The sequence below is a fragment of the Saccoglossus kowalevskii genome, chromosome 18 (genome assembly GCF_978046115.1).
Source record: "Saccoglossus kowalevskii chromosome 18, keSacKowa6.1, whole genome shotgun sequence".
NCBI classification, from domain to species: domain Eukaryota; kingdom Metazoa; phylum Hemichordata; class Enteropneusta; family Harrimaniidae; genus Saccoglossus; species Saccoglossus kowalevskii.
Window position 1 is genome coordinate 20,735,582 of NC_140658.1, and position 27,321 is coordinate 20,762,902.

General features: G+C 35.7%; 1 protein-coding gene across 1 annotated transcript in view; it reads left to right on the plus strand.

The window, feature by feature from the left end:
- The first annotated feature begins 3,608 nt into the window (after positions 1-3,608).
- LOC102806714 (laminin subunit alpha-like) overlaps positions 3,609-27,321 on the plus strand; it is a 140,698-nt gene continuing 116,985 nt past the window's right edge. The window contains exons 1-26 of the mRNA XM_085492989.1: positions 3,609-3,716; positions 4,025-4,317; positions 4,520-4,650; positions 6,390-6,457; positions 6,789-6,933; positions 7,378-7,518; positions 8,109-8,261; positions 8,518-8,619; positions 8,768-8,851; positions 9,927-10,048; positions 10,471-10,582; positions 10,936-11,049; positions 11,609-11,736; positions 12,452-12,538; positions 13,267-13,490; positions 14,040-14,140; positions 15,781-15,961; positions 16,953-17,081; positions 17,877-18,028; positions 18,857-18,958; positions 20,261-20,372; positions 21,545-21,712; positions 22,214-22,401; positions 23,501-23,617; positions 24,547-24,704; positions 25,039-25,177. Coding sequence (XP_085349115.1) covers positions 3,610-3,716; positions 4,025-4,317; positions 4,520-4,650; positions 6,390-6,457; positions 6,789-6,933; positions 7,378-7,518; positions 8,109-8,261; positions 8,518-8,619; positions 8,768-8,851; positions 9,927-10,048; positions 10,471-10,582; positions 10,936-11,049; positions 11,609-11,736; positions 12,452-12,538; positions 13,267-13,490; positions 14,040-14,140; positions 15,781-15,961; positions 16,953-17,081; positions 17,877-18,028; positions 18,857-18,958; positions 20,261-20,372; positions 21,545-21,712; positions 22,214-22,401; positions 23,501-23,617; positions 24,547-24,704; positions 25,039-25,177 — 3,558 coding nt within the window. The 5' untranslated portion in view covers position 3,609. The remainder of the gene's footprint in view (positions 3,717-4,024; positions 4,318-4,519; positions 4,651-6,389; positions 6,458-6,788; positions 6,934-7,377; positions 7,519-8,108; positions 8,262-8,517; positions 8,620-8,767; positions 8,852-9,926; positions 10,049-10,470; positions 10,583-10,935; positions 11,050-11,608; positions 11,737-12,451; positions 12,539-13,266; positions 13,491-14,039; positions 14,141-15,780; positions 15,962-16,952; positions 17,082-17,876; positions 18,029-18,856; positions 18,959-20,260; positions 20,373-21,544; positions 21,713-22,213; positions 22,402-23,500; positions 23,618-24,546; positions 24,705-25,038; positions 25,178-27,321) is intronic.

Consider the following 27,321-nt stretch of genomic DNA (forward strand, 5'->3'; position numbering starts at 1 on the left):
CTCAAAACTAGACATGCATGTATATGGGTTTGTGAGGCAGTAATCCTGTCTACGGGGGTCTACCGAAACTGGTGCCCTCTAGTGGCCAGCATGGCTGGGTACTCTGGGAAATTCCTCTTCTCTGAAAACATTCTGTCTTTTCCCCATGTTGAGAAAACATGTAAAATAACGAACACATAATTTCCTGAAGCCTTCCACTCCATCATTCACTTTGTTTTAGTTTTGGGTTGTATTCAGCATGTTTCTTACAAGCAGCATTACGAGTATCTCTAGCCAATCACTTGAATCAGCTTTTTTGCTAGCCTAAGCATTAGATAGGTGGTGCAGCGATTTGCAGACTTTATTTTTTGCTGTCCACTTAACCTTTTTCAAACCGACTTGGTCATTCTGTTTACAAATCATTTCTTCAGGGCTAGAAACCAAAGTGAGCTGTCAGATTTTGACAATACATGTATCTATACATTACAAATCAGTAGTAGTAATTGACTAGGAAAGACATAAACCTAAAAAAAAATGAAAAACTGAAAAGTTTGAATTTATTTCGTAGTTGTCGCTATATATTTACACCTCACCAGTCTCGAAAATTTGCATACAGAGATTTCCAAGGGTGTCTTACTATTCTATCAACCAGGGGGTGCTACTACAAAATTTCTTGTACCAAGAAGATAGGATTAGCTCTTCTATTCGTCCCTGTTTGGACGAAGTCTGAAAACAGGAACTTCAAGTTCACTTCTATTTATATCCATCTGCTCTTGTATCCCAGTCATGCTTTAACAGATTATTAAAATATTGACATTTAATTATATCCCAGGAAATTATATCCCATAATGCATATATGCGTAGTAATGAGTTAGTACAAAATTTATATTTGGTTCAAACTGCCTTAAGTTGAATTGTGTTATGTTATAAAAAAAAATATGCATACATTTTAAAATCTTATTGTTCATGAAATCACTTTTTGCAGCCTTCAGTTGAGATGAGAGACATCTTACCTGACAACGGTCGCTATGTTTTTGTTGTGCATTACTATCAACCAACAAGTGTGTCTTATGATGTCAATTTTGATATTCGAGGAAGACCCAGTCAGAGTGGTGAGTTGATATGTATTCTTTGCAATATGGCTGCTTTTAATCAACCAGAAACACTTCAGTCTGTTCACGGTTACTAAAACAAAAGACCGTTAGGAAACGAACCATGTTCTTTTCATTGGATGCGTGTCGCGGGTAAACATTTGAAACAAAAGACGTACTAATCTGTGATAAATCATTAACATAAAATGTAGACAGGAAATCACGCAAACATGACGTCATTTTTCCCAGAGTTCATTGCAATCAACAACTGCACGCCATTTTATTGTATCTGTGTCGATACTTTCAGTAATACTAAAGTGTAAGTTGTTCCAGTGAATCCTGACAAAACCTGTCGCTCGGTTTAAACTCAATACAAATTTGCCTGTCTTGTATGGCATTTTCGTTTCTAAAGAACAAGATCGGCAGAAAACTGAAATAAAAAAAACAACAAAACATGATCAGAAAAAAAGACATCAAGGAAACCATACAAGTGTTTATATTTCAGCCATGTGAAAGTTTTAATGAGGAGCCATGATACCACGTACATTTTGTTGGAAATAAACAAAATATGCGATAAGATAACTGAAATGACCGGCCCATGCTCTACAAAATGCATGTAAGCAGACCAAATATGCAACAACAGGCAGTTTCAATGAAATTAAGAACGGTTAAAAAGGATTCGAAAAATTGATTTGGCGAAGAGACTGCTAGAAAGTTGTACCGACAGTTCAATGTGTTCAAAAATTGTAGCGTTGACTAAAACCGCATTTAACGGCACGCTGAATATTGCAATATGAAAAATTTGCCAAAAAACTGAAACAAGGACAGACAAGAACAATTAAATAGGTATTTTATAAAACTGGCGGAAAATATTGCAAATAAAATTTACTCTAATAAGCCCCCAAATTGCACACAACCTTCATAAGTATGCACAGTATTATACTAAAAATTCATTTGGTAGTATTTTTTATAATATAAATAAATGTATTTTAAAATAGTGACCTAGGGGTTAGAATTTTTGTCACTTTTTCTACCGGGCCCCAAGCTTACTCTCATGACAACAGTGAAAACGATAAATGACGATTCTCGATTCTGAATGTTATCACAGTCACAAAGAGTACTCATCCAAAATGTACGTGTAGTTCTTCGTAAAGCTTGTGCACTAAACGTGGATATTCTATTGAAAACGAGCTTAAAATTTCAAATTCACGGAACATCAAGTGATCGACACAAAAATGAAACAAAATGGTGGGCCTTGAAATCTCAAGCGATAGAGGGCGTACACAGCATGACACGCATCCTTGAGGGATTAGGCAGATTCACACCTTTTAACAATAGCGTTTCCTAACTGTCTTTTTTAGTAACTGTGGTCTGTTATAGTATAAAGATGTAATATGGATGGTAGTTGCACTTGTTAAGTCATTGTTTCTTTCATTGTCATTGTTTCTGTCAAACATATATACTTACTGTAAAATCTGTTTTATAAACCGCGGCTTCTATTAAAATTGTACAATAAAACTGAAGTCATGCAGCTTCTATTAGAGCATCTACACATACGAGAAATGATGACTTTTTGGTTCTCTTTTATTCAAAAATAATGGGTGCGACTTCTATTAAGGATGTGGCTTCTAATACAGATTTTACGGTACTACTGGTAATAGACTATCTATAATACCTTTTCTATCAATGACTTTTGATTTTAAATTTCATTCTACATGTACATGTATACTTGTTTCTTTTCAGGTACATTTAATGCTAAGTTCTGTCCACATGTATCTGGATGTCGTTCTGTTGTGACCACGCATGATGGTGATGTAGCTTTCGAGATAAGTCCTTTTGCACCAGATCTTGTCATAACTATTCCAGATGATAAAACACTGTGGTTGGTAAGTAATTGCATTTTGAAATTAACGATCACATTACATTATCCAAACCATGCGTAGAATTGCACAGAACTTGAAGAGCTTTAATTATCATACATATTCATATTTTTTAAGGTAGACGCTAAGTGAAAATGTCATTTTCATTATTTTTACATTTTTCATTTGAACATTAAATATGGTTAGCAAGTGTGCCACAGACTCAATGGAAAGGCCAAATCCACTGGCAGAGATTAATTCACTACTGAATACAACTTTGGAGAAATCTTGGTGCATTAAATTGTCATAATGCCATTACGAAAGAGAGGAGAGGGTCACACATGCAGCCCTGTTCCAAACTGGATTATTGTCTCTGTTGCAAAATGCACTGACAAATGCACATAAAAAAGTCAGAAGAGACAACAGTGACGTTCATTGTCACCAGGCACAAAAATATTTAAAAAAAACAAAAAAAAAATTTTTTCTCTGTGAAATGGGTCAAAAAAATCTGGGTTTTGTTGAATCATAATATTGATGAAAAATGAAAATATGATTACAATTAACGCAAGTTTCTAGTTGGTAATACTGTCAAAATGCATAGTAAATATGCTCTCCCACAATGCATTGCAAATATGCTCAATAGTGTATATTTTGAATTGGTCTTAATTCAGGATTATGTGATGGCAATACCAGAGGAGACGTACAGCTCAGATGTCCTGGAACCACTACCAATAGACCGTGCTGGGGAATTTATCAGAGAATGCGGACAAAATGATTTCTATATCAGGTAGATACATCACATCATTATGTATATTTATTCATTTATTTTTTGTCAATTTCCTTGTTCATTCGCTTGTTTGTTCGTTTACTCATTATTGTGTGCAAAATGTTTTCTATTTTTAATTTGTGATGGCCGAAAGCAGGTCCAGTGGAATTTATGTTTCTTGTTTTTTACTGCTTACGAAGGAAGCTGACCACTGGAACGCACAATGTCTCTGACTCGCATACCATTAAACCACAGTGGACTAAATCATGACATTCTCTGATTTCATTAATAATGTTATTATTGACCCAATGTGTTGTATTTTTTTATAGTTCAGAGACGACTGGATTCTGCCGTGACAGTGTATTCTCCTTGACCACTGATTATAACAATGGCGCTGTCAAATGTGACTGTAATTATGCTGGTTCTACAAGTTTTTCATGTGACCCTCTTGGAGGCCAGTGCCCATGTAAACCCAATGTTATTGGACGAACTTGTGACCGCTGTAAAACTGGCTATTATGCATTTCCTAATTGTATACGTAAGTGTTCTTCATTTTCCTATCCATTGTATCACTTGCATTGCTTGATGAATAAACTGTTAATCCTTGGAAAGAGAGAGGGCTGTATTTGTTCATCATGTAGATATGATCCATATGAGGCCAAGGCATTTATGGTTTAACTATGTTTTCATTTTGTTTCTAGCGTGTGGATGTGTTACTGGTGTTTGTGATAACACTGGTGCCTGTATTTGTCCACCTAATGTCGATACGATCCATATAAGGCCAAGGCATTTATGGTTTAACTATGTTTTCATTTTGTTTCTAGCATGTGGATGTGTTACTGGTGTTTGTGATGATAACACTGGTGCCTGTATTTGTCCACCTAATGTTGGTGGACCAAACTGTGATCAGTGTTTGCCAAGAACATTTGGATATGATCCTTTTATTGGCTGTGAGGTAAGCAACACAACATATGTATTTGGATAAGGGGAAATCATAGAGATTTCAAGAAGATTTATTTAAAAAAAAAATTGCAAGCTAGACACTGAGTGAAGGTATGTGTATGTGTATGCAAGGTGTTGAAGGAAAAAGATGTTGGCGAACCAAACATTTTCATCGGTCACACTCTTCCAGACATCCCCCCTCCCCCGTGATTTCAAAATTTAGACCCCTAAATAATGTGGTGTCCCGCAGCCATATTTCCATGAGCAAAATAATGACAATTAAAGGCATGCAGAGTACCATTAACATAAAGAGTGATTCTTCACAATAAAAGACGCCAGTCTTCACATACACATGTTAGTTGTGGGTACCGTACAACATAACAAAGGTAGATGACACGGGTATGTAAATTCATAACCAAATATGCAGGTAACATACAGTGAATTTGTGCACTTTACAAAAGTATATGACACACTTGTTAATATTTTATGTTTGCGTAGTGGTCAGTACCGTAAGTACCAGAAGCTAAAAATAATAATATTTGCAGGTGTCTTAAAATATTGATTATTATTATACGTCTGTCACCGTAACGCCATAAGTTACAGCGTGCCGTAATTTTGCAGTATTTTACGGGGTATTTTCATACTACCATATTTGGAAATGCGAATTCCAAATATAGAATGATTACGCGCATAAGCGTCCTCTAATAATAAAAACAAACATGGCTGCCACCAGGATTTGACCGGACTCCATACAAAGAAGTTCGCTGATTCTGTTCTTAATTTTTTTGGATTTCGGAATTTCCATGATGTATCCTTGAAGGGAAAAGATGTATAATAATAAGGTTATTATGAAGATACCTCAAAGTATGCACGCAGACAGTACGCTGTCGCATCGACCTCCGCTGTGCGTCGGTCATTACTGCCGCTGTACTGTCTTCGTGCTTACTTTGAGGTACGGTATCTTCGTAATAACCTTGTATTACATACAGTGAAAAAAAAACAGCCTAAGGGCGACTTTGTGACGGCAGAACATAAGCTACATGTAGTGGTGATCACTGAGCCACATTTATTTTCAGATATTCACATGCTGGTTGGCAAAACTACTGTGGAATACTTTATTTTCGCTGGAATTAATTTTCGCTGAAAAGGCTTTTTGGGCGTTTTGCTTGGAATTTATTTTCACTGATTTTTCATGAGTTTAATGTGAAATATAGGGAAAAAAGTATATTCGCTGGATTTTATTTTCACGGAATCATCCCTTCAGCGAAAATAGCGAAAATAAATTCCAAGCGAAAATAAAGTATTCTACAGTATATAAAAATAATGTCTCAACATATGGCAGCCAATAGAATCCCTATTTCTGCAGGAAGTGACACTAGAAATAACAGCCATCTGCTTCCTATACAATTACATTTATAGACTACTGTAAAAGGATTTATTATTTAATTATTCACTGGGTATTAATTTGGCTTATTTCGCCTACTGGAAAATGCGCTAAATTATAACCCAGTGAATATGTAAAATTTAGCATAGAACACATTACCTAAATGATAAAACCCTGAATTTAAAACCCACTGAATATGCCTGAAATGCTAAATCAGCGAAATTTAAACCCAGTGAAAATTAATCATTTTACAGTATTTGTGACTTTTCAAGATTTTTAGAAATTTGTTTTTGTCTCATTGTTGGTTGATCTTCAGTATATGTAATGAAATAAATAACCATCACTAACAACAATGTTTGTGTTTATAGGAGTGTGACTGTGACCCAAAAGGTGTACTTGGTGATTTGAACTGTGACCTCGTGAATGGACAATGCAAGTATGTTTCCTTTAACTTGATACAGTTTCATGAAAACTATACATTTTGTGGTAGATTGCTTTACAGGGTGTGGTATTAAATGGGGAGGGTTGTCACCTGCGTACATGCGAGAATTGTGTCCCAAGTGCTAATAACAACACATGCTAAAAAGCAAAGGCTCACTGGTAGACACTTGTTTGTAAACAATGAAACGCTATGTCATTTGACGCTTTAATATTTTTGAGGAAATCGCATTATTTTTTTTGTAATGAATCTGATTTTTGAGAAAATAATGTGTTATTATCTTATGCCAAGTTCATAAACAAGAAAAAAAATCTACTACTTTTTCTAGTTGTCTTCCGAATGTCGGCGGTCGTCAATGTGACGTATGCAAAGCAGGTTATTTCAACCATCCTAGGTGTGTACCATGTACATGCGATCTCAGAGGAACAACCTCAGATGTTTGCGATCAACGGTCATCAGCCTGTCTGTGTAAGGTGAGATTTAACAGCATCTATCATTTTAGAGAAAACTGAATCTTTTACTATGCTCGGGGGCGTAGCTATGTCACAAGACGTTCCGCGTTGCTAAGACATGCACCATTGTACCATGCATTTCTATGGGCTTTGCACGAGCTGGTGTGGAACGCTAGTCGAAGAGCCGGTGAAAATAACTAAATTCAAGAAAACAGCACAAAATCAACTTTGAAGTAATCCTGAACAACCAAATTTATATACGTTACACACGCAGGGGTAATCTTGTTACACGGTTCAGGGGGGTCTTAACAACCATACCGTTTTCTGAAAGTTTTCGGGCTTTGTTTTCAACGTGATGGTTGCCAGGTGGTGAAAATGCCCGGATGTCTGTCCCGAGGATAGAAAGTTACTGCTTGCCACAACCCATGTGTTTTTAATAATGTCTGATAATATCTCTTTTTACAGGAAAACGTTGAAGGTGTACGATGTGACAAATGTAAAGTTGGAACATTTTATTTAGAAGAACGCAATCCTAAGGGATGTACCAGCTGTTTTTGTTTCGGCATTACGCAGGAATGTAAAAGTTCATCAAGAGTGTTTGATCCTGTAAGTATGGGAACTATCTTTGTAACTCGTGTTATCTTTGCTGGAGGAAAGAAATGCTTGCAAACAAACCAAGATGGTGTACAACAGCTACTCTCGCTGAGAATGAAAATATTAAACGGTCCACCCTCTCATCATTTATTAGTGCCATCTAGTGGTCAGAATTTTGTTTGCTAAATCATGGACATAATGTTGAGTATAAACTATTGAGAATTTACTAATCTAAATTTGAATAAAATATATGTGCATAGGTGTCCACTAAAACAATAAAAACTCACTTATTCCCTATTCTAAGAATCCTAGTGAATCCTGCTCACAAAACTCACTCACTCCCTGTCCTAAGAATCCTAGTGAATCATGCTCACAAAACTCGCTTACTCTCTGTCCTAAGAATCCCAGTGAATCCTGCTCACAAAACTCACTTTATATACTCCCTGTTTTAAGAATCCTAGTGAATCCTGCTCCCAAAACTCAATTACTTCCTGTCTTAAGAATCTCAGGGGATTCTGCATACAAAACTCAGTTTTGAGTTTGAAATGGCTTCAAGATGATATATTAATGATATGCAAACAATATGTTAATTCTATATTTAGATAACAACAATGAATGATTGGACAGCAACCAACTTTGCTGATGGGCGAGTGACTGTGAGGAATAATGTCATTAATATTCAAGTTCTTGGTTCAGGAGATGATCCTGCTCAGGCAATCTATTTTGTTGCACCAAAGGATTATCGTGGAAACAAGGTAAAAAGTTATAAAAGTTCAAGTTCATAGTTCAGTATAATAGGTATTATGTATATACAGTTTTTGTACCATATTTGCATCTGGTTTCGATTGATTTGCATTCCCTGGACCATTTTCATCGGTTGTATAATTTAATATGCCTTTGAGATGCAAACAACTTATTTAAGAGCTGTACCAGTCTGGCTGTGACGTTCTATCTAAAGCAAACTATTCGTATGAAAGCCCATGATATTCTGTAACTAATTTGCATTTTCAGGTATCTTCATACGGTGGTGTTCTGGAATACTCGATAACTTATCGTAATTTGAGGAATGACGTCTCAGTACGGCCTATGAGGAGACCAGATGTTATATTCTCGGTAAGTTAGCCTAGAACATTTCCACTTGCAATAAGCCACTCTACTGATGCCTACAGCTTTTGCAACATTTCCTTTGCTTTAATCCACTCCCCCTTTCAATATTAAGTGGATTGTCTGCAACTGATATGATACCTTTTTTTTCTTGTAGGGTAATAACTTTGAACTTGTATATTCTGCACCATCTCAACCTGTAGCAGGAGTGACATTGACAGTGGTTGTGGACATCCTTGAGGTACATCTACCATATACTCTGATATACTTTAAAATACTTTATTTTCGCTATTTTTCTTGAAGGAATGATTCAGTGAAAAATAACATACTATTTTCCTTATATTTTACATTCAACTCGTTAAAAATCAGTGAAAATAAATTTCATGCAAAACACCCAAAATGTCTTTTCAGTGAAAACTATTTCCAGTTAAAATAAAGTATTCTACAGTATAGTCCTTATTTTCATATTCACAGAATTTGCACAAATTGATTTTTTAGACATTAAGTCTCTGTTCAAACAAAGTCTATGAATCCAAACCTATAATTTCACCTCTGTGACCGTTCAAACTTCACCCATACATTGTACATCATTCAAAAATGGTCAAATGGCGGCCATTTTAGTTCAAACAAATTATCAAAATCAAGCATATTATTTCTTAATCACACCAAAACAATATCAAGTACATATATTTCCACAATTTCAGAACAGGTTCGAATCCAACTTCACGCAAAAGTTATACATTAGACAAATTCTGATTTAGAATAACTGACTTCAATTTTCATTTTTTTCACTCTTGTCTGCTGATGTCTATCTAAGAGAATATATCATGGGATTATATAATATTTATAAATATTGAATATTGAATTTTATACATTTTATTACTTTATTATTGATATCGAGGTTATGGCCGTCTGTCAATAAAAAAAATTATGGTTTTTGTATATTGTTATTTTCACTTCATTGCTAGAGGTCTTAACTTAATGTATTGGGAAGATACTTTTCACCAACAATTCCCTCATTTCATCACAAATTCACAAAAAAAGTCCTGTTTATAGTCTGCAATTTCTTTCTGAAGATTGGGATAAAAAAAGCCAAAGTTTTGAGTAAAAACTGAACATTGACTCAAATTTTGTCTGCTGGCTCCAAAATTAGGGTTCATTTCCAGAAATATTGAAGAATATAAGAAAAAAAGTGGAGAAAAATTTTGGCGAGGAAGTCTGGTGGTGGAAAGATTATATATACTTAGTGCTGAACTTTTTAGACCTATGAACACATTTTATGATTTCTTATACTCTTCTCATTTTTTCATTCACAGAGTAGCTTCCAGCATAGTATTGGTGGTGGTCAAGTTAGTCGTGAGGAATTAATGATGACCTTAGCTGACCTCACTAAATTACACATAAGAGCGCAATATATGACAAATATCCAAGAAGCAAGGTAAAGTCCCAAGATTTATGGTCAAAATTAATTTACATTTCTGTCATTTTGGGTATTTTAATTATGTTTTTATTTCTTGTAATTCATTTTTGGTTTGTATTTCTTTTCTTTAACTCAATTTGTTGCCACGGTTTCCAAAGTACCCCCCTTTAACATTCACGCATCTAACGCGTGATCTAATTAAATTGCCACACTATGTCAAGTAATAATTTTTCTCTCAGAACTGGCAATTTAATATTTGTTTGTAGATTTCTATGATAATTTGCATATAATTATAAAATATATTTTTCTGTACACATACACATACACATTTTTCTATATTGTATTTTTCCATTATGACAGAACCAAGAATGTTACTTTCAGTAAGTTATGTAACATTACAACACATGTAATTTTAAATACACTTGTTTTTCCAATTTTAGTTTGAGTTTTGTTTCCTTCGATGTTGCTATGAAAAAAAAAGGAACAAAGCGTCCAGCAGAAACAGTTGAACAGTGCAGATGTCCTGCCAACTATAAGGGACTCTCATGTGAGGTAAAGTGCTTATCAAGTTTGTCTTTTCTCTACAAATAAAAAAAAAAACTACTACACACTTTTAATTACTATACAAAAAAAAGAGAATTGGTGTTAGGAACTGTGTGGAACATGGTTATGGGCTCTGAGGGGGCTGAATAATTAATTAGATTAAAAAACAAAGTACCACAGCCCACATCTCAGTTTTTTTGTTTTTATCAGTTTTTGTCTGTACTCTATTGTGTAAAATCAGCTCGTATTTACTTTGTGTGAAATAAAAAATAAAGTTACAGAAATACCCATATACCAAGTCTTTTATTTACCAAACTTACTAGACAGTGTATTATTGATTTCTTATTTTGTATGCTGTATAGAAATGTGAGGATGGATACTACAGAGTCAGTAGTGGTGCGTATCTTGGCGTATGTGTACAATGTGAGTGCAATGGCCATTCTGATATCTGTGATCAAGAGACTGGTACTTGCTTGGTGAGTGTTATCTTCATTTGTCAAGTGACATTCTCTGATTAGTCAAGATGATAACAAATGTATGCGATATGTTTGCCGTTTCCCCAGAGGTCAAACTTATGAAAGACTTAATATATCATTAGTTTCTGTCAATAGTATAATGGTAAAAAACATTTCAGAACAATGAACGCAATAGAATTTACTGGTATGGTTCTGAGAAAGTCTAATATATCTGTACTTGTTCCAACGTTTGAGTTCTTCATATCATATGGTGTAACTACATCACCAAAATTGGATGCATTCCTGATTATTTGACGTCACAGTCAAACACTTTCTTTTATTCCAATTGAACATAGGAGCATTAGAATGCTCAGTCAGTCACTGAATGCAAATGTTGGCACAACGCAAAACGTTTCATGTTGGTATTCTTGGTTTGATATCTCTGATATAATTGAAAGCAAAGAAAAGATGCTACACAATCTGATTGAAATCGAAATCTTTTTTTTATTTTTTTTATTTGATAATTTTTATTGTTATTTTTATTTATTGACAGTAATTTGAATATTTTAATTTCTGACAGGATTGTCAAGACAATACAGCAGGTCCAAATTGTGGGGAATGTAAAACTGGTTATGTTGGTGATGCTACGAATGGTACTCCATATGACTGCCAAATATGTTCATGTCCATATCCAACAGAAATTAACAAGTAAGTGAACGTCATCAACATTCTTCTAAAATTTTGGTGCACATTTTTTAGTATTTTTGTATAGTTTTTTTTAATCTTAAATCGGATTAACATTGCATTTGGCTATTGCTTTTCACTGTGGAGGCGTGAATGAAAGGAACATCTAATTACCAGCATCATTAGCAAACTTGCTGACGAATCACCTGTGTTGATGTCTGGAGTTAGTTATCAATTTGAAACATTTTAGGCCACCTCATTCTCAAAAGGAGGCAATTGTATTTACTGACAGGGCACGCTCTCAAATCATTTCTTTATGCTAAATTACCGTAATTTTTCTCGTTTTGCGCTATTTTAATGTAATAAATTATAAAGTACAATTACAACGACAATAACAATTATTATGAAAAATTCATATACCAATTATGTCCCTCTCTAAAAGTATCTTGGCCTCCTATTGACAATGGGATGGCCTAATCTGATAATGATCTCCAGACGCCAGTTTGAATCAGCACAGGCGATTCATTAGCGACTTTGCTGACGATGTTGGTAATTAGGTGTTCCTTTCATTCACACGCCCACAGTAATCAATATTTTTGAAAAAAGTTTTGTTGATTTTTATATTTTGTATGAAACAATGGTCGCATAAGACAGTTGGTTTTTAACACATACGTTGCTCATATGTTATACCAACTGTAGATTAATCACTAAATTATTTGTATCATGTCATTACTTTCAGTTATGCGTCTACTTGTGTACTTGGTTCAGGTGGGGAGACACTAAGCTGTGAGTGTTTACCAGGATACACTGGTGAAAGATGTACAAGGTATTGATATGCTAATTTTTATAAGCATTGTGTGCCCCCCTAACTGGATTTTGTTGGGATCCTGGGTCAGAAAATAATCAGAAAAAATCAACTTGGGTCATGTTGATTGTGAGGGAGGAATTCAAAAAAAATAAGATTTTTATCATGATTGAATGTGCCTGTAGGTGACTTAGGGTTAGGGGTAACCAAAATGTTGTGGCCACAAATTTCCTTCGTTTTCAAACTTTCTTTATGAAATGTGAATTTTTTTTTTACCAAATTACAAATTCTTAAAAAATAGTCAATTATTTGTAACGGTAGCTTTTTCAGTTTATAATTTTCTGTATACATACAGTGTATGCTTGCCAAAAAGAGTCCCTACAGAAAACTGGTCAGTTGATCACATGACTGCAAATTATAACTGTTGCTATTTACATATCATTTCCACCTCCATGTCACTGTATAATATACATAGATTAGTTCATGTTTAAGTCAACTCAAAAAGAACAGTGAATTTTTTTTATATAGCATGTTCAGCATGAACTGGCAGTGGAAATGTTGGACAAGAACAATTGCAAATGGGGGGTCCTATATATGAGCAAGTTCTGTAAAGATTGTTCGTCCTTCCTTTATTCATTTTCACTCCCCCTTTTAGTGTCCTCAAATCAAATGCATCCCAAGTACAGAAGGGAAACTATTTGTTTTTTAGGTATCGCTAAAGTCTTTCTCATTGATTTTTTTATTGATAGCTGTGCTGAAGGTTACTATGGAGACCCAACCATTATCGGTGGTGAAGGATGTCGTCCATGTGAATGTAACAACAACGAGTTGGTAGATCCTAGTGATGGCGGAAGGCAGTGCGACGCCTTCACGGGTCAGTGTCTGCGTTGCAGACCGGGCACTGCAGGACATAATTGTGAAAGGTGTGCTGATGGTTACTATGGTGATGCAATTGTTGCTAAGGATTGTAAAGGTAATATAAAACAATATCTGCTATAGGTCGGCTGACATAGCTGATGCTTTAAAATATACAGCGTTTGTCATTTACATAATACCAAATAAAACAAAATTTAATGGTTAGAATACTGAGTATGTGTGTGTGAACAACATCATGTGTGGCATCAAAGTTAGTTTTCAGAAGATTTTTTGATACATCAAAAATCAAAATTTGAATAGAAGTAAATACTATTGAGCTCACTTGCATAAAAATAAAGTTTTACCCAATCCCTTCTCCCCACCTTCCAGGAAACAGATAATTTATTTCTGATGTTGAAAATAACTGTTTTTTTTTTTTTGGTGTGTTGATGTTGAAAGTAAGCAATAATATAGGATTGTGAAAAACAAAGCATTTGTGATTATTATGTAAAATGTGCCAGTATTTATTTTTTTACACTATGCTTGTATGTTGATCTATCCATCTAATGTATTTCCCAAACTATATGTATACGAAAAAGTTAATTCAACTTTTATCTTTTTAATATTCTTAAAGTTATTACTTTCAACAATTTATTTCTGCTTCCAGAATGTGACTGTGATGAATGTGGCACAGAAAGTTGTCATCCTGAAACTGGTGTCTGTCTTTGCAAGCTTGGTGTCACTGGAAGTCGGTGCCACAAATGTCCAGTAAGTTGTTTCTTTTCTATTACTATAGGGAATAAATATTTGTATTTGTAAACTGACATTCTCAGCAAGTTGTCTCATTTTTACCACTAGAAAATTATTGCAGAAATTCCAATAACTTCTGCCACTAGAGAATATATTTTTTGTTGTAGGCTTGACTGGGAAACTGCCCAGTGACTGACCCATTTCTGCCACTAGAGGGCATACTTAATGTCTTATATAAATCTGCGCAAGCGGGAAGCAATGTCATATGCTTACTAAAGGTCTCATACTAAAATTAGCTGTTCAGTGCTCCTAGCTCTCACAGATCATATGGTTGTTGTTTGCAAATGGGATTTTTTCTCTGCATTTTATGCATACCAGGTGAATTTCATTGATGTCAGCTGTTAAACTAGTGAAAGAAATTTATTTATTCACAATTGCCCAGATCTACAGGTGACCAGTACGGTAAAATACTTTATTTTCGCTGAAGGAATGATTCAGTGAAAAATAAAATCTAGCAAATATACCTTTTTTTCCTATATTTTACATTCAACTTGTCAATATTCAGTGAAAATAAATTCCATACAAAACACCCGAAAAGGCTTCTCAATCGAAAATTAGTTCCAGGTAAAATAAAGTATTTTACAGTACTGGTCACCTGTGTATCTGGGCAACTGTTGATTTGACATGATAAAAACTAACATTGTCGATTGTGGAAATCTAATTAGTGGTACAAAATTTGAAGTGCCTCATCTCTGCCGCTAGAGGGCATACTTTAGGTATTGTGAACAACAACATACTTGTAATTAATATTCATAATAAAGTACTTTACCGCATTTGGAAAGTAATGCAAATTATTAAATTATAAGGGGTGCCAAAATAAACTAATTATGAAAACCACAATATCCCCATCAATTTTTATTGGAACAATACAATATCCCTTGGAACTAGTGTTTTGTTATAAATTTGCATTCAATTGTTAGAGATTTGCATAAATTTTGTACGAGTGTTGAATTTGAAATTAAACTTAATGTTAGCTATCGAATACTAGTTTGTTGTGTTTAAGTGTAAAAGGTTCATATTGGATTAAAAATTTATCATTATATTATTTCATGTAATTCCTTTGCTCAAAATCATGGGTAAAATTGAAAAACAAACGATGCACTTTATATAATTTTTACCACCCAGCACCCCTTGTGAAAATAGTTGTGTCCAGGAGCACCAACTGCTGAGATTTAACTTGTTCACTGAGAGACTTTCTCGCACAAATTTTGTCACACTTTTTTTTCTTACATTCTTCAATATTTCTGGAAATGAACCCTAATTTTGTAGCCAACATACAAAATTTTAGTCAATTTTCAGTTTTTACTCAAAAAATTTGGTTATTTTTGTCCCAATCTTCTGTAGGGGAGTGCAGACTATAAACAGGGCTATTTTGTGAAATTGTGATAAAAAGAGGGAACTGGTACTAAGGAACATTCCAAGGACTATTGCAAATTTTCCAAGGGAAATAGCGGTTTTGCTCATCACTTTTTTTCAGTATCCTCTGTGAAGTATTCTATCATATTTGTGATGTGATCACTATTGCTTTATAATCTATGAGCATTTGTTTTTATATTTAATAATGAGTTCAAATTGTTATTATATTTAATTTTTTTCAGAGAAACTACTATGGCTTCAATACATGCAATGGATGTCAGTCATGTGAATGCAAATCAGGATCTGAATACTCACAATGTGACGATGATACAGGACAGTGTGATTGCAAGCCTGGAGTCGGCGGCAGAGACTGCGGTGAATGTCTACCTGGTTACTGGAATTATCAACTAAATGGCTGTGAGCGTAAGTACAAGTTCAAATGTGACCAACAAGTCAAATCATTTGTGTAAAGCTACAAAACATGAAAGACGATGAAAGTTAAAGACCTTAGTGTGATTTTTAACCTTTAATTTGTTTTAATTTGTTCTTGTCGTATTAAGTTGTTTTTGTGACTTTGTAGGCTATTGTAGACTCTTTTGTTCAGTTTGTTGTTGTATTGTTCATTCTGTGGCAGAAAAGCATAATGCTCAGGTCAATATGCTTATTTGATTTTGTTCATAAGAATTTGTTTGCTTCAAAATGTTAGGTTAATTGTTTCAGACACAAGTTATCATCTTTTGCGTTTTTTGGGCCTGTACAAGACAAGCTGTCACGCCCATCTATAGAAATTCATGTTAAGACACTTCATAAAAAATTATTCGTCAGAAATTCTCAATAATTCGGAACAATCATAAGCATCTGTCTTCTAACTACATATGATTGTTTCACCATGTGTAACCTGAGCACAATTTTGAGCAAAATATGGTGACTGCTTTTTACCATTGGTAAATGGCTAAAAAATCACCATTTTCATTTTTTATGCGAAAAGTAGTCCGGTGACCTTAGCTTTTTATCACTATTATGTGAACAGCATAAAGTCACAAAATCTGTAAAAGTTGAGAAAATTTAGCAATCAGTTTTAATGGCAACCAACTGCATGTACTTGGGTATTATTTTAGCTGATGTACTCGCCAAGGCTAGCACAAAGAGCTTTCAGTGCCATGTGTATGTGTGTGTGCTTTATAATACAGAAGGAAAAATAGGTAAAGAGTTCTGTACATGACCCCTAAGACCTGGTTCAAGTTTGAATCAAAGGAGAATGTCAAGGTCACCAAACATGTTACCATAACTACGGAACTGCCAGGCCTATATTGTGGCTCTACCTGTTGACATGAACATTGAAGAAATCTACCATGCCATCTAGTTGTGTAGTCTTCCAATGAATGAATAAATTGGTTTTCCTATTTTCATGCAGGATGTGACTGTGGTGAGAATCTACGATGTCATCCCACTACTGGTGACTGTGTCTGTTTACCTGGTGCAAAGGGACCTAAATGTGATCAATGCGAAGAAAGATATGTTTTAACAGAACAAGGGTGCCAAGGTAAGTCGTTGATAACAATTAGATTGATTTTATTAACAAATATTCCTAACATGTATGCATCAAATTTTGTTAGTGCTTTCAACAGTTCAAATGTAGACAAGACAATAAATATTATTTCAACACTGACTGCATTTTGATTTTGAGTACTGTGTTAACCACTTCCATTTTGTGAAAATAAAATTGTTGTTGATTTTGCAATATAGTGAAATTTGTGAAATATGTTTTCACTAGTGCCATCAAATCCTGCAATTGTGAATTTTAGGAGTAAAACTTATATATAGTTTACTGTCATTGTTTTGTGAATTCCGCAGAATTTTTTTTATTGTTTTCACTATTCTAGTTTTTGTTTGAAACATGTTTGTTTGTTTGTCCAAATCTATTTATGAGTTGATGACATGGAACAAATTTATTTATTTGACTGTCGCTTAAACAATTTGGAAATATATATATATATATAGTATTAAGACAAACAGACAGATTTATTTTCTATGTTTTTATATATTTTCATTTAAACTGGGAGGGTAGTCACCTGCGCATGCGGGAATTGAACCCCAAACGACGATAACAACACATTCTAAAAACGCAAAGGCTCATGGGTAGACGCTTGTTTTTAAACAATGACACGCTATGGCCATCTGATGCATGCGCAGGTGATGACTCCCTCTCTTCATATATTTGAAACAAATGAAGCCAATTCCGGAAGATGCTACTTACCCCACCTAGGTATCCAAATAGTCCATTCCTGACTTTCACACAAGCTTTAATCATTAAAATTAAAATTGTTTTTATTTACAGAATGTGATTCCTGCGTAACTTTACTTTTGGATGAGATGGATGTAATGGACTATAATGTCTCAGATGCGATTGATGATCTCACAGGTGTCTCTGTTGGTGTTGATGCAGTCAAGAGACTCATGAAGATAAACGACACAGCATATGAACTATGGGTAATATTGTAGTTTTCTTTAGTTGATCGAGCATGATCTATCTTTCTCTAGAGCTGCAGGGTTCACTTTCCAGTGTACCCTGTCTTTGGAAATTGACTCAGCTGTGTTCTGTGATGTCCACCCCTATAGATTCCTTGCCCTCTTTTCCGTTCGCCTCCATGTTGTTTTAGGGCACCCTAATTTTCTTCTCCCTCCTGGTGTCCATGTGAGGGCTGTAATGCAACAGTAAGTTATCCTCCATTCTTAGCACATGGCCATTCTATTTCCATCTCCCGCATTGACTTCATTGCTGATCCGTTTCATGTTTGTTTGAGTATGTCACTGTTGGATACAGAATATGGCCATCTGATTTAAAGTATCTTCCTCAGACATTTAAATTGAAATGTGTCAGTACTGTTCGAGTTGAGTTGAGTTGAGCAGAGCACGATTGTGTGGATTTATTTGCAATTCATTGGAAGCACTTTTTTCAGAGTATTGTGAGCCCCTATGCTATAGCTCTTTTTACATTTCCACACTTTTCAGTCACTTTATTTACCATTTATTTTTCATGATTATTATTATTCATGTGAATGTGAAGAAGAATCAAAAAAAAATTGTAAAAACATGATTGTGCTACAAATCGAGTCATAACAATTTGCACATACTTTCCACAAATTTGACCTTAAATTGCAGATACACTTATAACAGAAAAATAAATTTATTATCATCCGATTTGGTGTTCAGTATCGAACAACAATATTAAAATATATTATGTTTTCAACCTCATTGCATCTTTGACAGGGATTTTCAGTGTTTTTGATTTTTTTTTTCAAAACTTGTATTTTTCAGGCCAAGTTGCCAGGTGTTAAAAATGGTTATAGTGGCAATTTACAACCAATACTGGATGATATCAATGAATTGAAAGATGATGCTAATGACATTGAAGCAAGGGTAAGAATCAAAAATTTGTAATTTTATTAATAATTAGGTACCTACATGTAGCAACCTGAATATCCATCACTTTTTTGTCCGTTGAGCAAATCATTAAATATTGACATAATATACTGTAAAACATGTTGAAAAAGCGACATGCAATTTTAGCGAATTGCGGTAAAATGAAGTAATAGCGAAATGTTGATTTAGCGAATCTCTCTTGTCATTGTTGATTTCAAAGGAAAACTGTCAAGGGTAATTAGGGAGCACCCCAGATTTTTATGTTCCAGATTACTGTATACAAATCCCCAAGCCTTGGCCATTTTGAATTTATAATAAAGTCATTAGCGACATCTTGAACTAGCGAATCAGTTCTCTCGCTTAATTTGCTAAAAAGACATGTACGCGATATTATGATATTTTATTTGGAACGTACACAAACAAGGTAAGGTAAGTAAGGTAATGACCAAAAGAGCAAAAAATATCAGACTAAAACAGATTTAAAATACAAAAAAATAAAAAACAAATTGATATTCAGTGACCCCTCGCTAATTGAGTCTCAGTAAGTCGCGTTTTCGGCTAAGTCACGGGTAGTAGGATGGTTCCCAAAAATTCTATTGTTGTGTTTGCAGTTTCGACATAAAAGTGAGTCCACTATTCGTGGGTGGTAAAGAATAAAGAAAAGCTGCTAAAATTTGTTTCGGAGTTGAACAAAGGCGGACTGAACAGAAACCTGTGATTTAGCGAGGGGTCACTGTATATATGCGTTAATGCTGTGTTTGCCTATATCTAGCCTTGATACATGGCTATGTAGCAAACTGGTTCATCTAAGTCATCACAAAGCTTCTCATGCAATGATTTGGTATTTCTATTATAATGCAATGTTTGGATAATATTATTACCTTAAAAAAACATTAATGACAACAACATGGTAGTAAGATATGAAAACACCTTTTTTGGCAATAAGTGGGTCTGCTTACAGTGTTCCATCTAAGCATTCAAGGCATTCAACTGTAACTAAACAGAGAAATTGTAGACACACAGTGGTCCCCTATTGAAGCTGCATTCAATGAAACAGTAAGCTAACAGACAATCATGGACATTATTTCATATTCCTATTATTATATAGAAAACACTAGAAAAAATAAACAAATTAACTATTTAACAAACACAATACACTGAAGTCATCATTATCTTTAGGGGGAGGGGCTCACAATACACTGAAGTTAGCTTGTTAGCTTTAGGGGGAGGGGCACTATTACCCAAGTAGGTCATTCACTCATTGTTCCTTATTTGTTTTATAATTCTTTTATTGTGCAGTCTCGTAAAGCCAAGAAAGACGCTAAGCCAATAGCTAAAGAGGCAGAAGACACTGATAAACGAGCTGCAGAAGTGGAAGATCTTGTTAATAAAGCTGCTCGGAAAGCAAGAGGTATTTTAAAAATCTACTGTAAACATTTCATGAGAGAATCGTTAATATGAATATTTCACAGTGACTTTATGTTATTCAAAAATGTCACAATATTTTTACTACTCCTTTTATCAGAAACTAATAGTCGAGTGAGAGGGCTTTAGATGCTGGACGTATTTGCGTGTGTATTTGCCTTAATCGTGTTAATTATCTTCACAAAATAGTGTTGAATTTTGTAAACACAGATATCCTAATATTATTCCTATACTTGTATGGGAAGCTGGTACTACCAATGCAAGCCAGTCGGTGACTTTCACTTGGAGCATCAACCAACAAAAATGCACTGTTTGTTCTAGACAACTGCCATCTACTGTCTATTCACTTAACGTGACTGAAGTGATCACGCCGACCGGGCGCATCAGCTGTGTTGGGTGGAAACAGTTCACAGTGGCATATGAACATCAGGGACGACGTCAAAAGATCGATGTCTGATAAAAAACTTAATTCCTTTAGTTTGGCGGTGGGGGGTGAGGATGGGGGGTTTGACCTCAAAAAGTTTCCATCCTTCAAAAACGATTTTATTATTTAATGAAGTCAAAAAAATCTTGGAGTATTTGTAGTTCGTTTTTTTCTATCCAATCATGAACAAAAATAACAGAAAATGAAAAACAAAACATCCAAGATGAGAAAATGGTAAAGGCTTTTTACACCCACCCGACAGCCAACTGCTATGCCATACTACTGTCCGATTATCAATTTGTATTTAATGGTGAATGTAGTCTGACGCCATGATCAATATTTAACAATTAAGTTTCAGTGGGGGTGGGGGGGTTTGGTAAAAAACTAAAGGAATTAAGTTTTTTTATCCTACATTGAACTTTTGATGTTGTCCCTAACATCTTTTATCAAATTTTATATTGATTATAATTACATCATGGTATATTCAAATGGTTGAACATTGCATGAATGTACTTGGTTGTATGTGCTTATTGGTCCTTTATTGATCTAGCTGTGTACATACATCATCGTGTCACCAATCATAATATGCTAATGAGCCCAGTCAATATACCGTACATGTATCGTGGTGTATTCTGTGCTACAGTTGGACAACTTGATATTGAAGTTTTCCTGTCAGTTGACTTATCATGTGATCACTGTATTGTGACAATGACACTTGCATCATCCATCAACAGAGTCTGTAGACAATGCAGCGGAAATTGCTGATAATATTGGGCGTAAAGGAGACTCTGATGTGGATGAGTTGCTGGCTGAGGCAAAGAAGATAGTGAGGGAGATTGAAGGAAGAGATTTTAGTGAACCAAAAGACAACGCTGATGAAGAATTGGAACTAGCAGAGGATGGTGAGCTATTTTGATGATAATGATGATGATGATAAAGATGATGATAATGATGATAATGATAATGATGAGGATAATGATAATGATGAGGATGATGATGATGATGATAATGATGAGGAGGATGAGGATGGTGATAATGATGAGGATGATGATGATGATGATAATAATGATAATGATGATAATAATGAGGATGTTGATAATGATGAGGAGGAGGATGATGATGATAATGATGATAATGATAATGATGAGGAGGATGAGGATGATGATAATGATGATGAGGAGGAGGAGGATGATGATGAGGAGGAGGAGGAGGAGGAGGAGGAGGAGGAGGATGATGACGATGATGATGATGATAATGATAATGATATTGATGAGGATGATAATGATAATGACAATGATGATGACGATGATGATGATGATGATGATGATGATGATGATAATAAAGAATGTCAGGTATATTGGTTTAAACTATATTAAAAATAAGTGATAAATTTTATTTTTAAGCTTTGAAAAAAGCCAAAAGATTGAATCGAAAATATGATGACCAGGAAGAAGATTGCAAAGCTGTTGAAGAAAATATGGACGACTTGATGAGTAAATTCCGTGAGTTGCTGAACGAGACTGAACAATCTAATAGGATTCTTGATGAAGTTGAGACATTCAATATGTTGAATGAGTTTCCTGATTATAAGGTGAGTTTCTGTAGTTATTACAAAGAATAATAAATGTACAGAAGGACTTGCCTCATTTACCAATACATCAACCTTAGCATAAACTGGATTTAATCCCATCTAGTCTTTGCTACAGTTTATTCCAATTTTCACTTTCGTATTTGTTCACGCTGCTAATAGTAATTCTCTTCGTAGTTGATTGGATGGCGACAACATCTTAACTCGCCTCGTGGTGTGTTGTCAAGAGCTCGGTTGTTGGACTTCTCATGTCCCGAAAACATTTCTTTCCAGGTTGTCTTTTCTTTCCAGCTTCATCCGACATTATTAAAATATTGTTATCTGTTAATCAGCCCGATGGTGCCCAACTGCAGGGTCTAAATTCACTTGATTTGTACTACTCACTGACGGAGCAAGCAAAAACACAACTATCCGAGCCGACGCATGCACACCGTCGCACAGAAGGACTTAATAGTACCTTCAAGATGGGCATAAGTGTGTAAAATTTATTTTGTGAGTAGGAGTACGGTTTAGAGTTAAAAGGAAAAGTCTTTTCGAAAAACACTGCACTGCCACAGATGTATGAGTAAAGATGGCATTTTGCTTGAGAGTTTCCTAGCTGTCCCTAGTCTAGTTCCTGGTCTACAATATCACAAAAGCTTTTCCTATAAAATCTAGAAATAAACAGTAGATGTAGTAGATGCTGTTTTTATACTTTAGTGAAACAAGTCTAACCTGAACACCAAATAGCCTGAGAAAAGAGTCTACAAAATGTTTTATTACAATGAAATGCATCTTAAAGCGGGGGAGTCGTCACCTGCCTATGCGCCAGATGGCCATAGTGTGTCATTGTTTACGAACAAGCGTCTACCCATGAGCCTTTGCGTTTTTAGCATGTGTTGTTATCATTGCTTTGGACTCAATTCCCGCGTATGCGCAGGTGATGATCCTCTTGCATTAACTGAACACAAATAGTTCTTTGGGTTGCACAGATTTTACTCTACATAGTTCTCTGTAAGGATTGAAAAAAAAGTCATTGCAAACGAAGGCTATGATTATACAACACTTTTGGTTTGGGAATAATTTCATTGATTAATAAATTAATTATTTATTGTGGTTATAGAATACATTGAAAGAGGCACAGGAAGGATATTCAGAAGCAGAGAAAGATATAGGTGCTGCAAGGGATTTATTGAATCAAGCTGAGGTATTCCTGGATGATGCTGACACCGCTGTTCAAGTAAGTGCAAAGTTGTAATAATAATGAGGTACTTGCATGGATGCCACAATGTATGGATTACAGTGGGAGTATCGATCAATGCGTAGTGGAGGTTGATGTGATCGTGCACTATCTGAGTGTATACATTGCAGCAGTATTCTCGTAATAACTTTATTATAATGCATCTTCCTAATCCAACTGATTGGTGTGGAATGCCCATAACTGTGTAAAATAGTGAAAATTATTGGAACTTTATTGCTATGAACTTTGTTTTTTAAAAAATGTCTGCCATCTTGTAAATACCACATAATCGTTCCATATTTGGAATTCACATAATACCTAATATGGTAGAATGCAGATGCAAATTACAGCATGCTGTAACTTACGGTGATACAGTGAAAGATGTATAATAATAATTATAATATATACAGTTATTGAAATTGTATCAGAGTGTGAGAAAATACAATAAAGTAACAACAAGCAACATAAACAGCACTAAAAAAGTTTAAAAAACAAACAAAAATTAAATAAACTGGAAAGAAGACATTCTAATATGTTGGTTGGTATAGGCAGCTAGGATTGTGCATTTATCCCTTTATAGTTGCATATACAAATTGTAACAAATTTCAATATTGTGGTACACAGGGGATGAAATTACTCCAGGAAAACAAATACTAGGGTTAATAAATATTGACTGTAGACAGCTATGATCACCAATGTCTTAAAAATATGTGATCTAATAAAACGAGAAAATTACCAGGTATTCAGTCTCTTTAATTTGAACCCGGGGCAGCTATCATTCAGGATTTTCTTGTTTTTCATTTGAAACAGTTACTAGCACATTGATCATGTTGAATGAAATTCATGTTATGTTTTTGTGATCAAGTTGACCGAGGGATGTGGATGCGATGATAACGAAACTACAATAACTACAATAATGCATTTTCCAGAAAACCGCAATTGAAGCATCCAAGTTAGACGCAGCTCAATCAAGATTGGATCCATTTGTAGAGAATCTGAAAGAGCAGAATATAGAATTGGAGCCATTGGTTGTAAATGCCACAATACATGCATATAAACTGCAGAGACAAGCCAATTTATTGGATGAGTAAGTATATACATTGTATGACACTCTACACTTAGAGGACGTTTTCTCTCAGTATGCTTCATGCACACACACCTCTACCACACATGGATTTGCATAATAATATACACAAAAATGGCGTCCACCAGTTCTTGTTCTGCCCTATATATTCGCACACCTAATACCCTGACATGGCTATTATTGTGCAAATCCATGTGCGGCAGAGGTGTGTGTGTGTGCGTGAAACATGCTGAGAGCAAACACCTTTTGGAGAGTATATTTGTAGCGTTATAGACACACGGTTCATTTTATTAGGACTGTAGGAGAATATCTTATGATGCATTTTCTTTGTTTTCAGTTTAATTGCCGATACTCGTGAACTAGGTGATAAGGCTGTGGCAGCAGCAACAGCCTATAAGAACATAGCATCAGCAATAGATGATGCATGGGAAGCTGCTCAGGATGCAAAAGAAGCTGCTGAAAGTGCTGATGAAAAGGTGAGTGTAGAATTGGTATAGCACCCACAGCCAGTAGGCATACATTTGTATAGTGACATCTTGTTCAGTTGGCATATAGTGGCACCTTGTTCAGTAGGCATATAGTAGCACCTTGTTCAGTAGGCATATAGTAGCACCTTGTTCAGTAGGCATATAGTAGCACCTTGTTCAGTAGGCATATAGTGGCACCTTGTTCAGCAGGCATTAGTGACACCTTGTTCAGTTGGCATATAGTGGCACCTTGTTCAGTAGGCATATAGTGACACCTTGTTCAGTAGGCATTAGTGACACCTTGTTCAGTAGGCATATAGTGGCACCTTGTTCAGTAGGCATATAGTAGCACCTTGTTCAGTAGGCATATAGTGACACCTTGTTCAGTCGGCATATGGTGACACCTTGTTCAGTAGGCATTAGTGACAGCTTGGTCAGTTGGCATATAGTGGCACCTTGTTCAGTAGGCATATGGTGACACCTTGTTCAGTAGGCATATAGTGGCACCTTGTTCAGTAGGCATATAGTGGCACCTTGTTCAGTAGGCATATAGTGACACCTTGTTCAGTAGGCATATGGTGACACCTTGTTCAGTAGGCATATAGTGGCACCTTGTTCAGTAGGCATATAGTAGCACCTTGTTCAGTAGGCATATAGTGTGGCACCTTGTTCAGTAGGCATATGTGACACCTTGATCAGTTGGCATATAGTGGCACCTTGTTCAGTAGGCATATAGTGACACCTTGTTCAGTAGGCATATAGTGACACCTTGTTCAGTAGGCATATAGTGACACCTTGTTCAGTAAGCATATAGTAGCACCTTGTTCAGTAAGCATATAGTGGCACCTTGTTCAGTAGGCATATAGCTGCACCTTGTTCAGTAGGCATTAGTGACACCTTGTTCAGTAGGCATATGGTGACACCTTGTTCAGTAGGCATATAGTGACACCTTGTTCAGTAGGCATATGGTGACACCTTGTTCAGTAGGCATATGGTGACACCTTGTTCAGTAGGCATATGGTGACACCTTGTTCAGTAGGCATATAGTGACACCTTGTTCAGTAGGCATATAGCTGCACCTTGTTCAGTAGGCATATAGTGGCACCTTGTTCAGTTGGCATATAGTGACACCTTGTTCAGTAGGCATATAGTGACACCTTGTTCAGTAGGCATATGGTGACACCTTGTTCAGTAGGCATATGGTGACACCTTGTTCAGTAGGCATATAGTGACACCTTGTTCAGTAGGCATATAGCTGCACCTTGTTCAGTAGGCATATAGTGACACCTTGTTCAGTAAGCATATAGCTGCATCTTGTTCAGTAGGCATTAGTGACACCTTGGTCAGTTGGCATATATTGGCACCTTGTTCAGTAGGCATATAGTGACACCTTGTTCAGTAGGCATATAGTGACACCTTGTTCAGTAGGCATATAGTGACACCTTGTTCAGTAGGCATATGGTGACACCTTGTTCGGTAGGCATATGGTGACACCTTGTTCAGTAGGCATATGGTGACACCTTGTTCAGTAGGCATATGGTGACACCTTGTTCAGTAGGCATATGGTGACACCTTGTTCAGTAGGCATATAGTGACACCTTGTTCAGTAGGCATATAGTGACACCTTGTTCAGTAGGCATATAGTGACACCTTGTTCAGTAGGCATATAGTGACACCTTGTTCAGTAGGCATATAGCTGCACCTTGGTCAGTAGGCATTAGTGACACCTTGTTCAGTAAGCATATAGTGGCACCTTGTTCAGTAGGCATATAGCTGCACCTTGTTCAGTAGGCATTAGTGACACCTTGGTCAGTTGGCATATAGTGGCACCTTGTTCAGTAGGCATATAGTGACACCTTGTTCAGTAGGCATATGGTGACACCTTGTTCAGTAGGCATATGGTGACACCTTGTTCAGTAGGCATATGGTGACACCTTGTTCAGTAGGCATATAGTGACACCTTGTTCAGTAGGCATATAGTGACACCTTGTTCAGTGGGCATATAGCGAGACCTTGGTCAGTGGGCATATAGCGAGACCTTGGTCAGTGGGCATATAGTGACACCTTGGTCAGTGGGCATATAGTGACACCTTGTTCAGTAGGCATTTGTGACACCTTGGTCAGTAGGCATATAGCGAGACCTTGGTCAGTGG